Source organism: Drosophila tropicalis, unplaced genomic scaffold, assembly GCF_018151085.1.
Source record: "Drosophila tropicalis isolate 14030-0801.00 unplaced genomic scaffold, ASM1815108v1 contig_789, whole genome shotgun sequence".
Taxonomy (NCBI): domain Eukaryota; kingdom Metazoa; phylum Arthropoda; class Insecta; order Diptera; family Drosophilidae; genus Drosophila; species Drosophila tropicalis.
Window position 1 is genome coordinate 33,783 of NW_027173277.1, and position 17,197 is coordinate 50,979.

A 17,197-nucleotide genomic window follows, 5' to 3' on the forward strand; every position below is an offset into this window, starting at 1 on the left:
TCAAATTAAACATTTCCTAATTTAATATATCTGTTAATAAGTGTGTCGAATTTGATAAAGATCGGGTGACTATATCATATAGCTCCCATAGAAACGATCGGTCGCAAACAGTGACTTTTGTAAATAACTTCGTTACTTTTAACGTGATTGTTTTCAAATTAAACATTTCTTAATTTAATATTTTTGTTAATGACTGTGCCAAATTTGATCAAGATCGGAGGACTATATATAGCTCCCATAGGAACGATCGGTCGAAAACAGTAACTTTTGTAAATAACTTCGTTACTTTTACCGCGATTGCTTTCAAATTAAACATTTGTTAGTTTAGTATATCTGTTAATGACTGTGCCAAGTTTGATCAAGATCGGGCGACTATATCATATAGCTCCCATAGGAACGATCGGGCGAAAACAGTGACTTTTGTAAATAACTTCGTTACTTTTAACGTGATTGTTTTCAAATTAAACAGTTATTAGTTTAATATATCTGTTAATGACTGCGTCGAATTTGATAAAGATCGGGTGACTATATTATATAGCTCCCATAGGAACGATCGGTGGAAAACAGTGACTTTGATCAATATCTTCGTTATTTCCTATGATTGTAGGCCATTCTTTCGCAAACATAAGCCTTTTTAGACAAAACGTTCTTCCACATTGATGGCTAATAGGTAATGAGAGAGTTACCAAAATAGTTGCAAGGGTATACAAACTTTGACGCGGTCGAAGTTAGCCCCGGCCCTTTGTTTTTTTTTTTGAATACATACCTTTTCTAGACGAAAACAAAAGTAATTGGGACAATTTGTTTAAGTTGAAGATCCACCAAGAAAGATAAAAAAGTGCAACCAAATATTTGCATGCCACGTGCTGAACATCTGTTCACTTTGAAAGCCCGCGGCTGATCAGGGGTGCATTGAAAAAATCTCTGTCCCGCTAGACCGCTCAGTTGGCCCACTGTGCAGCGCTTACTACTAATAGGTTCTACCAGTTTCCAACAGCTCGCAGTAAAATTGTAGCAGGTTATATGATACAATAGTTTACATGGATGACATAATGATTGTGAAAGGAAGAGGCGTTTCAAAGACTAGAAACTGTTTTGAAGGTTTTGTCACCATCCGGGTTTTATCTTAATGTTTCAAAGTACTCTTTTCTAAAGTCGAGTGTAGAATACCTAGGTTTTGAGGTCAGAGAAGGAGAAATTCGACCTAATCCTCGCAAGAAACAAGCTTTAATACACTTACCGCCTCCACAGTCTGTTACTCAATTTAAACAGTTTATTGGCCTGGCGTCATATTTTAGTCAGTTTGTGCCAGGATTTTCACAAACAATGAAGCCGTTGTATTGTCTCACATGCAAGAATAAGACATTCGAGTGGAAATTGGAACACAAGCAAATTCGCCAGAGTGTAATAAAAACATTAACAGATGTGCTCACTATATTTGATCCTAAGCACCCCATCGAATTACAGACAGATGCTAGTATGGATGGCTACGGAGCGATCTTATTACATAAAATCGATACCAAACCTCATGTTGTTGAATATTACAGCAAACGAACCTCACCTTCAGAATCTCGTTATCAGTCATACGAACTAGAGACGCTGGCATTGTTCGATTCCACGAAGCATTTTCGTCACTACCTGCAGGGCCTACATTTTGTTGTTTACATCGAATGTAATTCGTTAAAGGCTTCACGCAGTAAAGTCGACCTGACGCCGAGAGTCCATAGATGGTGGGCTAATATGCAGTCATTTAACTTTGAAATTCAGTATTGACCTGGTGTAAAGATGGCCCATGTGGATTTCTTTTCTGGTTTTCCATAACCTATTAAATTGTCTGCTCAGGCTCCCATTAAACGTTTGCATTTAACTGAGATATCACACAATTGGCCTCTTGCTGAGCAACAAAGAGATTCTGAGACTTCTTCGATCATTTCTAGACTTCAAAATGACGAGTTGGAGAAGGGTTTGGCAAAGACGTACGAACTTCGTTCAGAAATGCTCTTCCGAAAAATCCAACGGAATGGTAAATCTAGATGCCTTCCGACCATTTTGGTGGTCGGTAGTGAATCACGTTCATGAGGCAATTGTACATGTCGCTTGGGAAAAGACTTTGCATAAAATGTACGAGTTCTACTGGTTCGAGAATATGCGTAAATATGTCCGTAAAATTGTAGATAATTTATATTACCTGCAGACTCACTAAACCGCCGTCGGGCAAAATACAAGTAGAGCTCCATCCCATTCCTAAAATAGATATACCATGGCACACGGTGCAAATAGATATAAATAGCAAGATGAGTGGAAAAAGCGATAAAAAGTAGTACCTTGTAGTACAAATCGATGCGTTTACCAAGTTTGTTTATTTGTATCATACTGTAAACGTAAATACTGAAAGTTGCGTCAATGATTTAAAGTCATCGATATCACTTTTCGGCGTGCCGAATAGAATCATTGCTGATCAGGGCAGATGTTTTACTGGAAAGGATTTTAGCAAGTTCTGCACCATGCAAAAGATAGGTTTACACTTGATTGCAACGGGTGCAAGTCGTGCGAATATTAACTGCTATAGAGACCAGTAAGCGATCCTGGCAGGATGCTTTAGGCGAAATACACCTGGCCATAAATAGCACAACAAATAGAACCACTAAAAATAGTCCTTTGGAATTGCCGATTGGTAAAGAAGTTTGACCTTTAAATATGTTACATGTTTTTGAGAATCAGAATAAAGTCGATGTAAGTCTTATAAAAAAAGATAGCTAAAGAAAACATAGATAAATCCGCCTCCTATGAAAAAGCTAGATTTGACAAAAACAAACTCAAAATTGTAAAATTCAAAGCGGGCGATTATGTATTGCTCAGAAATGAAGAGAGACATCAGACGAAGCTAGACCCAAAGTTCAGGGGACCATTCCAAGTGGCGGAGATACTCGATGGCGACAGATGTGTTTCAAAATCCATGGCTAATAAGCGAACCTATAAATATTCGCACGAATAACGATTCTCTCAACGGAGAGATATGCCGGCGGAAGGGATTTCCACTGAGTTGGACATGTGTGTTGATAGTGATGTATTAGTGGATTCTAATACGGGTCACGACGTTGAAAGAGACGTCAAGAAAGACGGCTTTGAAAGAGACGTCAAGAAGAACAGAGTTGAAAGAGACTCCGGTGATGCGTTAGTGGGTTCTAACGAGTGAGAGACATTGGTGGACTCCAATTTGGTGAAAGGCATTGATGGTTTTTAACGCAGAATAACAGACTCCATTCCTGAAGGTTACCTGAAGCACTACTCTGCGGGTGCTGGTAAGAGCACGAGTTATTGTGTTTTCTTGTTCAGTATCAGTATGGAGAGGTGAGATGATAGGAGCCCAATATGGTTGGTGTCCGGGACATATGTTACTTCACGAGAAAGTCAAATTGTCATTTCAGACTGAGCAATGCATGTCGTAATGTTATTAATGTGGGGTTTTATTTACGATATAATTATAGTCTAGGGGGTTTACATGATAATACGACTTCATAGAGATTACACTATGCTAAATGACAATCGACGTTTGGCTCGGCTCGACTTTGGCGTCCGTCTATGACGCTTCGACTTTTCACGCCCGACTTTGGCGATCGACTTTTAGTGTCCGACTTTGACACAGGACTTATAGCACCCGTCTATGGTACTCGACTTTTAGTGTCCGGCCTTGACACTCGACTTATAGTACCCGTCTATGGTACTCGACTTGACCTTGCATCCGACTATGACGCAAGACCTCAAAACACGTCCGTCTTGTTCGACGCGCAAAAACCAACTCTCTCGTCGTCATCTCTCATTCGTTCGTCATCCCTCTTGAACGTCTCTTCTTACACGCTCACGTTCTCTCTTTGATCGTCGTCTCGTCTCTCGTCTTCGTGTACAGTGGGATTGATGCACATCGCAAATCCACATCCCACATTCGGCCATTCTGATTACGCATTCGACCCGAATGCTGGGTCATCTTCCTCGTCGTCTCGGTTTAGGCTCCAGGGCTTCATGTACTCTGCACATGTTGACGTCACTTTAGGCCCTTCGCACTTGCCAACTTTTTCGACGTCGTATGCGATGTTGTGCTTCACCTTCTTAATCTGGTAGGGTCCAAAGTATTTCGGTTTTAATTTGAGACCACTCCCAAATTGCGTCCTCTTAATTGCAACCAGGTCGCCAACATCATAAGATCGAGCTTGCTTACGACGTAGGTTGTAGTACTTCTTGTTTTCGTCTTGGATCTTGGAGATGTGTGCCTTCGCCTTGGCACGGAGCTCGCTTCTTTCGTCTGTAAATATTGCCTTCGTTTCTTGGTTGATAAGATCTCTCAGTTTATGGTCATCGTTGGTCCTCATCTTTACCCCAGTTAGTAACTCAAATGGAGAAGTGTCAATACTTCTGGTGTACGTCGAATTGATAGCCTGCTGAACTTTGCTAACATGTCGATACCACTTCGTCGGATCATCAACGCTTAACTTCGACAGAACAGGAATGATAATCGCATTTAAACGTTCGACTTGGCCATTTACTCTCGGAAGTGCTGTAGTCGTCTTAACGTGTTTGATACCTTCGTTGTCGCAGTACTTCAGAAAATCTTGGGATGTAAAGGCGGAACCCCGATCCGAGATAATAAACGTAGGGTTGCCAAAAATCGTGCTTTGCATCGTCAGCTTCGTAATAACTTCATTGCTAGTCGTCGATTTGGTTGGGTATAACCAGCAGAACTTCGTAAATGCATCTATGACCGCCAGGATATGCTTATAGTCCTTGTGAGTAGACTCGAGAGGACCTAGAAAATCAATATGGTGAGTTAAAAGTGGAATATCATCTTTCTGAAGCAGATGCAACAAGCCTTCTTGCTTGCCAACTTTACGGCTACTGATGATACAAGGAATACAGCATTCGATATATTTTTGGATTTTTTCCTCGAGATGCGGTATGAAGTATTCTCTGCAAATCAAGTCTTTCGTCTTTTTTGCCCCGAAATGTCCTTTGTTATGGGCTTGACCAATAATCTGCTTCTGCATCGCGTTTGGGGCAACAATTAGCTCCACGTCATTGACCAATTTGTACAGGATATCGGCTTTCAGAAAATAATCATCATACGTTTTCGAATTGTCTTTCAGAACTTCTATAATGGCTCTTATTTTCTCATCTTGTGATTGCGCCTTCTTCATACCAACGCTGATTCCATAGTCGTTAATTTGCAAAATTGGATATCTGCTAAGCGCGTCGACATGTCTCATACGGTTACCTGAACGGTGTAAAACGTCAAAATCGTATTCTTGAAGAAAAAGTACCCAACGAGCTACCCTGGTACAAAGGCTCTTCTTCTCCAGCGTCTTTGTAAATGCGTCGCAATCCGTGATTAGCTTAAAATGCATGCCCAACAGATAAACTCTAAACTTTTCTAACGCTGTTATGACTGCGAGAATCTCTAATTCATAGCTGCTATACTTTCGCTGTGCGTCTGTGGTTTTTCGACTCATGTAGTATACGGGATGGAGTCCACCGTCGTCTGGACATCTTTGTAGTAAAACTGCTCCAAAACCTTCGATAGATGCATCAGTATGGACTTCCGATTCGTACGACTGGTTGTAGATGCTTAAGACTGGATTCTCAGTTAGTAACTTCTTCAAGATCTGTACTGCATTTTCTTCTTCAGGACCACAGACAAATTTTGATGCATTCTTGGTCAATTCGGTCAGAGGTTTCGCTATACACGCATAGTTTGGAATAAACTTTCTAAAATATCCCGTCAAACCTAAGAAACTTTGAACTTGCTTTACGGTTTGAGGCATTTTAAACTTCGCAACAGCCTCAATTTTATCTGGAGATGGATATATCTTCTTATTCTCGACAATGTGCCCCAAAAATTGTATTCTTTTCTTTAAAAAATGGCACTTCTTCAGGTTTAGCTCTAAACCATACTCTTCGCAGGTTACGATTACCTCTTTTAGATTCTTAACAGCTTCAACTTCATCTCTGGCCAAAATGATAACATCGTCAACGTATGGCAGCGCAATGCCTCTCTTGGATAAATGCCGAAATATTGCATTTACATGTCTTTGGAATACTCCAGGCGAATTAGTAAATCCAAACGGAACCCTCTTGAATTGGTACTGACCACAGTGGGTCACAAACGACGTATACTTTCGACTAGATTCTGCAACTGCCACATGAAAGAATCCGTTCTTCAAATCAATGGTACTAAAAATCGTAGCGTCTTGCAAACGATCCAACTGATCCTCGATGAGCGGCAATGGATAATGGTCACGCACACATACTTTGTTTATTTTGCGAAAATCGACACAGAGCCTGTAGGAATCGTCATGCTTCTTTACAAGTACCACCGGACTTGTGTATTCGGACGTTGACTCTTCAATTATGCCTTCAGCCAACCATTCTTCGACGTTCTCGTTCACGAACTCTGCCTCTTTGAATGCAAGTCTACGGGGTCGAGCAAATATCGGACTGTCATCGTTTAAAATTATTCGCATTTCAACATTGGTCGTCTTTATTGCTACCGGTTGATAATTAGATATCAAATCGAATACCTCTTTTTTAGCACTTGTGCTTGCACATTCGTCTATATCAAGTTCACCTTTATTATTCGCGACATCAATTTTTAGAATTTTTATTTCATCACTTTCTTTTTCGAATTTTTCTACTCTTACACCATTTCGACTAAATATAATGTCAGCTTGCAAACATAATTCCTCGCCTATGATCATTTCGACATCTAACAATCTAATCGGAACTACATGAAAATCTAACACGAACGTATGGTCGTCAATCAAAATGGAATTCACAAAGTGTCCAATTGGTTTTATCTTATTTGATTCTCCGCCACCGAATCCAATTAGAAACCCGTCAAAACTACTCAACTCGGGTTGTTTCAAACGTTTATACAAATCTTCGCGAATGATACAAAATTTACTTCCGGTGTCGAACAATGCTTTACACTCAATGTTGTCAATTTTAATAACTTTACAGGTTATTTCTTCTTTCGACTTAAAACTTCTTGTGTTTGGTTCAAATTGACTGTTCATATCTCTTTTATTACAATTTTTAGCTATATGACCAAATCCATTACATTTGTAGCACTTTCTACCTTTCTCTTTATCATCACAATTTTTCGAGTAATGTCCTTTATTTCCACAATTGTAACACACGACATCGTTTTTAACATCTTTATTATTTCTTTTCATCATTTTGTCTTTCACTTTTGCACTGTTCTCGTCGTTTTTGTATTTACCATTGTCTTTCTTACTTTCTTTTTCACTCATTGTTTTATACTGCTTTAATTTCTCTTTAAACTCATTTAAATTTTTCGCTCCATACAAAATCGACTTATTCTCACTTTTTTCATCAATGCCGTCAATTAAATATTCTATTAATGAATCGTCTTTTACTTGTCCACGTGAAGCTACATCTTTCATTCTGTAAAAGTACTCAAAAACGCACTCATTGTTTTTACGCTTCATTTTCATCAGTTGCTCATGTACGTCTTTACTACTCACGCACGATTTGAATTCACTCAAAAGTGCTTTTTCGAGAGAGTTCCACGAATTTATTCATCTCTCACTCAAGACAAACAGTTTCGCGATGCCTTTTAACGCCTTCTACGCGAACAGAAACTTTTGGAAATCGTTCCAACACATCAACGTTGCTTGCTCATTGAATTCGTTAATCCAAACTTCTACTGCAATAGTATTAGTGCCGTCAAAAATACGAATGTTCTCTTCCACGTCGCGAAAACTAATGGCAAAACGCGGCGTCATCATTCTATCTCTCTCTTCGTTTATTCTTCTGTACTCATCGTTGTCGTTCTCGCTTGCTCTCTCGTGCGGCCTGTTCCTCCAATTTTTCTCTGTTGCTACGTTCCTCTCTGTAGCTACCGATTCATGATCTGTCTCGTCGTTTATTTCATCATCTACTTCGTCGTCTGATTCGTCTTCGTCTTGTGATGCCAACAAATTGTTCAGCTTCAAATTCATGAAAATATGCAATGCAAGGTCGTCGACACTGTACTTGATTCCCAATACATTGCAAATCGAAACAAGATCACCGTTCGTCAAATTTCGTCGTACATATTCCGCCTTTGCTTCGTACTTTGCGTTCGTTTCGTCGTAATCGAAACCAGAAAATTCTCGAATTCTTTTGCGGTTATTTCTATCTCCCTCGCTCTCATAGATAAATTTATGCAATGCTCTGATATTGTCTGCTTTACCCGTTCTCAGAGTATCACTTATTAAATCATTTAGACACGACATAGTTAATGTTTTAATTTCACCACTAGCAGAGCAGGACCGACTTAATACGACACGATTGTTCGAGAAAAAAAATCACTTTTTTTTTTTCACTCTTCTCCCGCACGAACGCACAAAAAATGTATGTGGGGTAGTCTCTTGTATCCCGCACTCTTTCTATCACGACAAAATATGTGAGGAAACTCTTTTGTAACCACTCTAACTTGAATCTATCCCGGATGAGCAACCAAAATATGTGGGGTTTTATTTACGATATAATTATAGTCTAGGGGGTTTACATGATAATACGACTTCATAGAGATTACACTATGCTAAATGACAATCGACATTTGGCTCGGCTCGACTTTGGCGTCCGTCTATGACGCTTCGACTTTTCACGCCCGACTTTGGCGATCGACTTTTAGTGTCCGACTTTGACACACGACTTATAGCACCCGTCTATGGTACTCGACTTTTAGTGTCCGGCCTTGACACTCGACTTATAGTACCCGTCTATGGTACTCGACTTGACCTTGCATCCGACTATCACGCAAGACCTCAAAACACGTCCGTCTTGTTCGACGCGCAAAAACCAACTCTCTCGTCGTCATCTCTCATTCGTTCGTCATCCCTCTTGATCGTCTCTTCTTACACGCTCACGTTCTCTCTTTGATCGTCGTCTCGTCTCTCGTCTTCGTGTACAGTGGGATTGATGCACATCGCAAATCCACATCCCACATTAATGTAACACACGAGGACGTGTGATGGTCAGGAGAGCCGTACAGTGTTGTACTATAATTAGTTTAAATCTAATGTTTATAAAATAAGAACTTTGTATGTTACTGCAAATATGAGTTTGGTGATTTATTAATGGATGGAAGTTGACTGATTAAGCCAGATACGGATAATTGAGTCAAGATAAGAGACCGTGTGGCCAACTAGAGCAAATAGTACATTGCTATGTTGGAGTGAAATAGTTTGTGGTTGCCCTTGCCGGGATAATACACGTAAAACATAAAGATTATAATGGTTTTCCAATATGGATGACATGTATCTGGTTTATTTAATGTAGAATAATGAACGGAAAGGATCTTCATATTCTTTCAAATCAAACACGTTAAAGTTGTACTAATAGTCGTTTAGAGGACTTCATTCGACCGGACTCACACACACACACACCGCAAAAACAATTGCAATCACCTAAACTCCCACCCATTGATACGTATTTAATAGATAGAGCTCAGACATTTTTGTATACCGCTGAACCAGTTGATGTCTGTGACGGTATTTAAGTGGATTTCGCTTCTGTTTTGTGCTCTTGCCGAAAAAATAATTTATAGAACAAGCATTTTCCAACGAGCTGCAAAGGTAACACAAATTATTATTTAAACCAACCAGAGCATTCAATTATTTAACAAAATGAGAAAATGGTTTTAAAGTGAATTGATATCATACAGTTGTTAACTTAGTTTACAAAGCGAACTACTAAATAAGCAAATCTCTCAATGAAGATCAGCTGAAAATAGGCCATCAAGATGATAATCTCATGATAATGTGCCCAAATTGAGCAAACTTACTCTATTGATATTTCCCGGATTGTAAACTTATTTAAAGAATTTTCTTTCCGTTAAACTCATTGTTGCCGAAATTCGGGCCTGCGAATAAACTTCGTACCACTGTAACACAAAACGGAACTCTGTCCGAACAAACAGAATGACGCTCTTTAAAAACTTTAAAACTCTCTCTCTCTCATTCTACTCTTGCGGTACTTTATTATACATAAGTAGACACATAAGCGCGAAAATACGCAGCTGCATTGATCTAAGTACATACATAAGAACCGCGTGTTCAGTTGTTGGCCAAGAGGCCAAGACTAGAGTAAGTGGAATGAGATTGTATAATTATTAGTTATAAGAAATTTGTAAAATAACCTGAAATTACTTGCAGAATTAAAAAGCTTACGCTGACCTAACTTGAGGATTAAATGGATTAAATTTATTTCAAAGGCACTGGCGGAGCTAGATTAACTAGTCGAACGAGCAACAATTCTTTTTAATTTCTATGGTGAAATTCTTTTTAATTTCTACGTGAAATTAAATTCACTCTTTCGTAAAGAATTCTGAGCAAATTCTTTAATTCCTACGGTGTAGTAGAGCTACGGAGACCTAAAGAGGAGGGACTAATACAAATCCCAAGGAAAGAACAAATTTTAATTTTACCACGCGTAAAATTACGTACATATAGACATGGCAACGACTGGAAACTGTGGTCTGTGCCAGGAGCCGGCCAACCAGGAAATGCTCACATGCTCCAGGTGTGCATCTCAATTCCACTGCACCTGCTGTGGATCGGAAAACAGTGCCACCTCGAGTTCCTGGATGTGCGAGACATGTCGCCACGTGTGTGATGAAAGTGAACATAACCTCGAAACTGAATCCCATTTCAAGGTTAACCACCCAGGCAACAAAGATCAACACGTGGAAGATGAAGCAATGCCGGAAGATCAGCAAATACTTTTGCAACAATTAGAGGACGAAATGTGCCTCGAAAGGGAATATCTGCGCCGTAAGTACGCCCTACTCAACCCGAGAGTACAGTCAAACGGAGAAGCGAAGGATCATCCACAACATGCTGCTGGAATACATCGATACATAATGATGACGAATGATAGTGCAACCAATACTCCACAGGCGACGAGTACCAGAGCGCAGAGCATGCCGTGCAAAACCAACGGCATAACACCACAACAAGTAGCTGCTCGACAATCAATGCCGAGGGAATTACCAGTTTTCAAAGGAGATCCAAGAGAATGGCCACTTTTCATAAGCACCTATGAAACTAGCACCCGGATCGGTGGATACAGCAACGAGGAGAACGCTATGCGTCTGCAGAGATGTCTGAAAGGTAGGGCCCTTGAAGCCGTGCGAGACAGCCTACTGTTCCCAGAAATGCTGCCGAGCGTTATAAGTACTTTGAGAATGTACTTTGGACGCCCGGAACACATAATAAAACTGTTGATGGAGAATGTGCGAAATTTGCCTCCTCCAAAGGGCAAGCTAGAACCGCTGATCGAGTTTGCATTTGCGGTGAAAAATATGTGCGCTACCATTAGGGCAAGCAAGCTAGATGCGCACCTGAACAACCCTACGTTATTACAAGAGCTTATCGAGAAGACGGGACCTGATATGATGCTTAACTGGGCTCTACATTCAAAATCCATACCCTACCCGAACATACAGCACCTAGCGGATTGGTTGTTTGAATTGGCGGAAGCGGCGAGTCGCGTATCTACGCCCAACATATTACTAGAAAGCGACAAGAAGAGAATCAACAGAGGAGTGATGCATACACATACCGCAGCGCCTACAGATAGCCCTAAAAACACAGTCTGTGCGATATGCAAAGGACACCACAAACCAGTGTCTTGCGAAAAGTTGTTGCGGATGTCAGTCGAAGCCAGGTGGACCGCGATAAATAACCATCACCTATGTGCTCAGTGCCTCAAAAACCACAAGGGATCCTGCAGGAGTCGCGTAGCTTGCGACATAAATGGCTGCAAAGCAAAACATCACCGTCTCCTTCATAAGGACGTGACGGAAAGCGTTCTGCACAATCATCGTGGGTCACTAACCAACCAGCCAGAATGCTTTGTTCGAATCGTTCCAGTCACTTTGCACTCCAATTCGAAATCCGTCGATATCTACGCATTTATGGATGACGGATCGACTCTAACACTTGTAGAAGAAAAATTGGCCGATGCGCTCGAAGCGAAAGGTTTCGCCAATCCACTATGCATTAGATGGACCGGCGATGTTAGTCGGCAGGAGCCGGAATCCAAGCAGCTGAACTTGAAAATCTCAAAACAAGGACTGGGCAATAAATTGTTTAAAGTAAATGAAGTCTGTACGGTTAAATCCATTGGTCTTTCAGCCGAGACGATGATAGCAGATAGGATAAAACAGAGATATCCGCATTTAAAAAACCTGCCAATCCCGAGCTTCATTAACGCAATGCCTCAAATGATAATCGGCAGTAATAATCCGAATCTCATAGCTTCGCTAAAGGTGCGCGAAGGAAAATGGCAGCAACCAATAGCTGCAAAAACGAGACTAGGATGGACTATATATGGCGGATCGGGACGATCTGGGGGAGGACTCAACCTGCATCGCTGTCAATGCGATCTGGATTTGCATGAGATGGTTAAAAAACATTTGCTAACGGAGGAAAAATCACCGCCGATATTTACCAAGTCCCCTGATGAAGAGCGATCTCTACAGATTCTAGAGGACATTGTTAGTTACAGCTCGCGGACGTACACCACGGGATTGCTTTGGAAAGATGGCCCCCGTGTATTTCCAAATAGCCTGCCGGTAGCAAAACGACGACTCTTATGCATGCAAAAGAAAATGGCAGCAGACCCTCCTTTTGCGAATGAGCTACATAATCAAATACAAAACTTGATAGCCAAAGGCTATGCCAGAAAGTTGCCAGAGGAAGAAATCAGGGAGAAACCCGAAAACGCATGGTACTTACCCATTTTTACTGTACGAAATCCACATAAACCTGACAGGGTCAGATTGGTGTGGAACGCGGCAGCTCAATCATCAGGAGTAGCCCTAAATGACTTCCTTCTAAAGGGGCCCGATTTGCTCGTGCCCTTGCTGCAGATTATGTACAACTTTAGGATGAGAGCAATCGGCGTTAGCGGTGACATCGCCGAAATGTTCCATCGAATAGCAGTACGAGAAGAAGACGCTAAAGCACAACGATTCCTATGGCAAAATCAGACAACCGGAGTCGTAGAAACTTTCCAATTAAATGTGTTGACATTTGGAGCCACGTGCTCACCCTGTATAGCGCACTATGTGCGCGACTTGAACGCTAAGAAACACGCGGTCGAGTTTCCTGCGGCAGCTAAAGCTATTCAGTCAAGTCACTATGTAGACGACTACATCGATTCATGCCATTCAGAAGAAGAAGCCATTACATTAGCGAAGGAAGTTAGAGAAGTCCACGCACGCGGGGGGCTTCCATATGCGCAAGTGGTGTTCGAACTCCAAACGGGTACTCGCTGCACTTTGCGACACAACAACCTACGCCGAAAAACAGTTCTTTAACAGTGAAGAGATACACTCTTATGAGAAAATATTGGGCATGCGGTGGAGCCCACATCAAGATGCCTTCACCTATGCACTAAAGTTTGTACGCCTGAAGCGCAACATAATAGCGACAAAAGTCGCACCAACCAAAAGGGAAATTTTACAAGTTTTGATGTCAGTTTTTGACCCCATGGGTTTTGTATCCTGTATAATGATGTATCTCAAAATACTGCTTCAACAAGTTTGGCGATCGAAGATTGACTGGGATGAGGAAATACCACCCAATCTGCAGGATATGTGGCAATCATGGCTGTCCTTCTTACCCTTGATAGAGAACGTGCGAATTCCGAGATGCTATTTTAAAAATTGGCATGCAAAAGACTGCCGAGTTCAAATTCACGTATTCGTGGATGCGGGAGAAGACGCCTACTCTGCCGTTGCGTATTTCCGTATCGAACAAAATAACCAAATACTTTTGAGTCTCGTTTCATCCAAATCCAAGGTAGCTCCGTTGCAGCCGCTTTCGATACCCCGCTTGGAGCTACAGGCAGCAGTAACTGGAGCGCGACAGATGAAAAATATAATAGCACAACATGAAATCGACTTTGAGGAATGTTACTTATGGACCGACTCGAAAACGGTTCTAGCGTGGCTCATTGGAGATCCACGACGATATCAACAATATGTAATGTTTAGGATAGCCGAGATATGTGAGCTCACAGATGCCAGAAACTGGAGATGGGTACCAAGCAAACTAAATGTTGCGGACATCGCCACCAAACGACAACATAGGCTTGAAACATATACACAATGGTTCGAAGGACCCAAATTCCTAAAACTACCGCCGGCTGATTGGCCGACGGAAACTACCAATGAAAGGACAGCCACTGAGGAACTGCGTCCTCGTTTCCTTCACATGCGAAGGGAATCAGTAAGAATCAATTACGAGTACTTTTCAAAATGGAATCGATTGACACGGGCAATTGCATGTTGGCTTGCCTATAAGAGGAAATTGATCAAGAAAATACGTATATCAAATGAGAATACAAACCGACCGGCATCCCAAATTAATGAAGCCAGAATGTTTCTTTACCGGAACATACAACAAGAATGTTACAACGAAGAGTACACAGCCATCGAAAACGGCCACCACGTTTGCCGGAGCAGTCCACTATGGAGGTTACAACTCTTTCTAAATGACCATGGGGTATTGTGTGTACGCGATAGAGCCAGTCGCTTCGCTGGCATCCCTGAAGGACGAATCGCTCTACCCACCCAACACTGGGTTACAAAGCTGATGGTCCGGCACTACCATGAAAAATATTATCACATGAATCATGAGACAACAGTAAATGAGGTGAGGCAAAAATATTTTATTCCAAAACTAAGACCTCTCCTTAAAGGGATTCGTCGAAATTGCCAACAATGTAAGCTGAGTAGTGCTCGACCCATGGCACCCTTAATGGCGCCCCTACCGAGGGCTAGACTGGGTGCATTCAAGCCAGCGTTTACGTATGTAGGAGTTGATTATTTTGGGCCACTAACAGTTATCGATGGAAGAAAGTCATTGAAAAGGTGGGGCATGCTGATAACCTGCCTCACAATGCGAGCAATAAGCATTGAGATCGTGCATAGTCTAACCACAAACTCATGCCTAATGGGCTTAAGACGCCATATATCGCGCCGAGGCATACCAAAGGAAATATATAGCGATAACGGGACTAATTTTCGAGGGACCGATGCCTTTCTTAGAGACAAACTTGAACTGGAAGATGCAAAAATGCACCGAGAATTGTCGCAGCAGGAAATATCGTGGTACTTCAACCCACCGTCAGCTCCTCACATGTGAGGAGCCTGGGAGCGCTTAGTGCGTTCCGTTAAAACCGTGTTATACCGTATAACACCAAATCAAAAATTCTCAGATGAAAGTCTTCTTACCGCAATGGCAGAGGTGGAAATGACGGTCAACTCCAGGCCCCTGACATACGTGTCCCTGGACGACGAAGACCAAGAAGCTCTTACGCCAAATCACCTGTTGCTTGGCTCATCAAATGGAGAAAAACCGATTTGCGATCCGGAACAAATCGACTATAAATGGTCGCTCCGCCAGAGTGAGATGTTCGCCAACCTATTTTGGAAACGCTGGGTCAAAGAGATGCTACCAAACATAACACGAAGGTCCAAGTGGCATAAAAAAGTAAAGCCAATTGGTGTAGGCGATATTGTACTTATAGTGGACGAAAATCAGCGTCGTAATACCTGGACAAAGGGTCGAGTGGTCGAAGTGACCACCGCAGAAGATGGTCAAGTCCGGCAGGCGAAGGTACAGACACAACTAGGTGTCCTCTCCAGACCAGCAGTAAAGTTAGCAGTCCTCGATGTCGGGAAAAATGAAGCAAGCTCCAGTGGCTCGCTTGCTGGGAGGGGAATGTTGCCGAAATTCGGGCCTGCGAATAAACTTCGTACCACTGTAACACAAAACGGAACTCTGTCCGAACAAACAGAATGACGCTCTTTAAAAACTTTAAAACTCTCTCTCTCTCATTCTACTCTTGCGGTACTTTATTATACATAAGTAGACACATAAGCGCGAAAATACGCAGCTGCATTGATCTAAGTACATACATAAGAACCGCGTGTTCAGTTGTTTTTTCGTAGCCAAGAGGCCAAGACTAGAGTAAGTGGAATGAGATTGTATAATTATTAGTTATAAGAAATTTGTAAAATAACCTGAAATTACTTGCAGAATTAAAAAGCTTACGCTGACCTAACTTGAGGATTAAATGGATTAAATTTATTTCAAAGGCACTGGCGGAGCTAGATTAACTAGTCGAACGAGCAACACTCATATTTCCGTTAAACTCATATTGCAAATGTTTGGTCTTTCTTATGAGTTTTTCTTACCAATCTATCTAAAATATTGCTTAAATAATCACTCATTGATTAAAGTTTTTTTTGGCATAAAGGATAGTTGGCAACCGTTGTTATTTTTGTGTGAGAAGTTGTCTCAGGCCAGCAACCGAAGCTCCAAAAGTGAAAATGGAATATTTATTATTTCAAAAAATGTCTTGAGGCTCGTTTTTCTTGCAGTCATGAGTTCATAAATAACAAGAAAAATGAGTAAAATGAAGCGAAAAATGCAGAGGGCAGCAACAAAAATGTGATAAACAAGCTACGGGGTTGACAAGACTAATAGACAGTGGGTTCGGAGGGAGGGGGCCGACAAACAAATAATATTATAAGTTATAATAGTAATCAATATGTAGTGTAAATAATAAATAACATTTGCCAGTGGACAGCCAACACAAGGAACCAGAAATGCAAATAAATGGATCAAATTGATGAGACCGAGTGCGAGTCCTTGATGGCCATAAGCGATTAGCCACAAGCCCCACACCCCCCGCACTACCACACGGACAATATAGCCTTGAGGAGTGCTTACCAGGCAGAGCACAAAGGTCAAAGGAAAACCACACACACAGAGACAGAGAGCTGGAGAGGGAGACCTTTGTGACCTTTGTCACTAGTCGACTAACTCATCAGCAACTGGCAATAAATGAGGCAGACAACAATCGCAAAAATTTAACAAAATAGTAAATAAAATGTAAAAGAAACGATGAATTATCAGCATGGTGTCGAAATACATTCATAAATTTTGATGACAGCTGCAAAGTATGCTACACTTTTGTTACAAACCCTATCAAATATCGTATAAATACGATATACATAAAAAAAACGTATAAAATACTGTAACGTGTTTTACCTTTGTGGAACAAAATAACGCCACCCGTGGCCGAGCGGTTGGTTTACGGTTGGGCGTTCGATCGTCAGGCC

General features: G+C 41.4%; 1 protein-coding gene across 1 annotated transcript; it reads left to right on the forward strand.

The window, feature by feature from the left end:
* Positions 1-10,510: 10,510 nt before the first annotated feature.
* LOC137579793 (uncharacterized) lies at positions 10,511-13,381 on the forward strand. Its single transcript, XM_068293608.1, has one exon. The coding sequence runs from the start codon at positions 10,511-10,513 to the stop codon at positions 13,379-13,381; it is 2,871 nt and encodes a 956-aa protein (XP_068149709.1).
* The last annotated feature ends 3,816 nt before the right edge of the window (positions 13,382-17,197 follow it).

Coding starts and splice junctions, on each gene's coding strand:
- LOC137579793 (XM_068293608.1), top strand. CDS start 10,511: ATGGCAACGACTGGAAACTGTGGTCTGTGCCAGGAGCCGGCCAACCAG.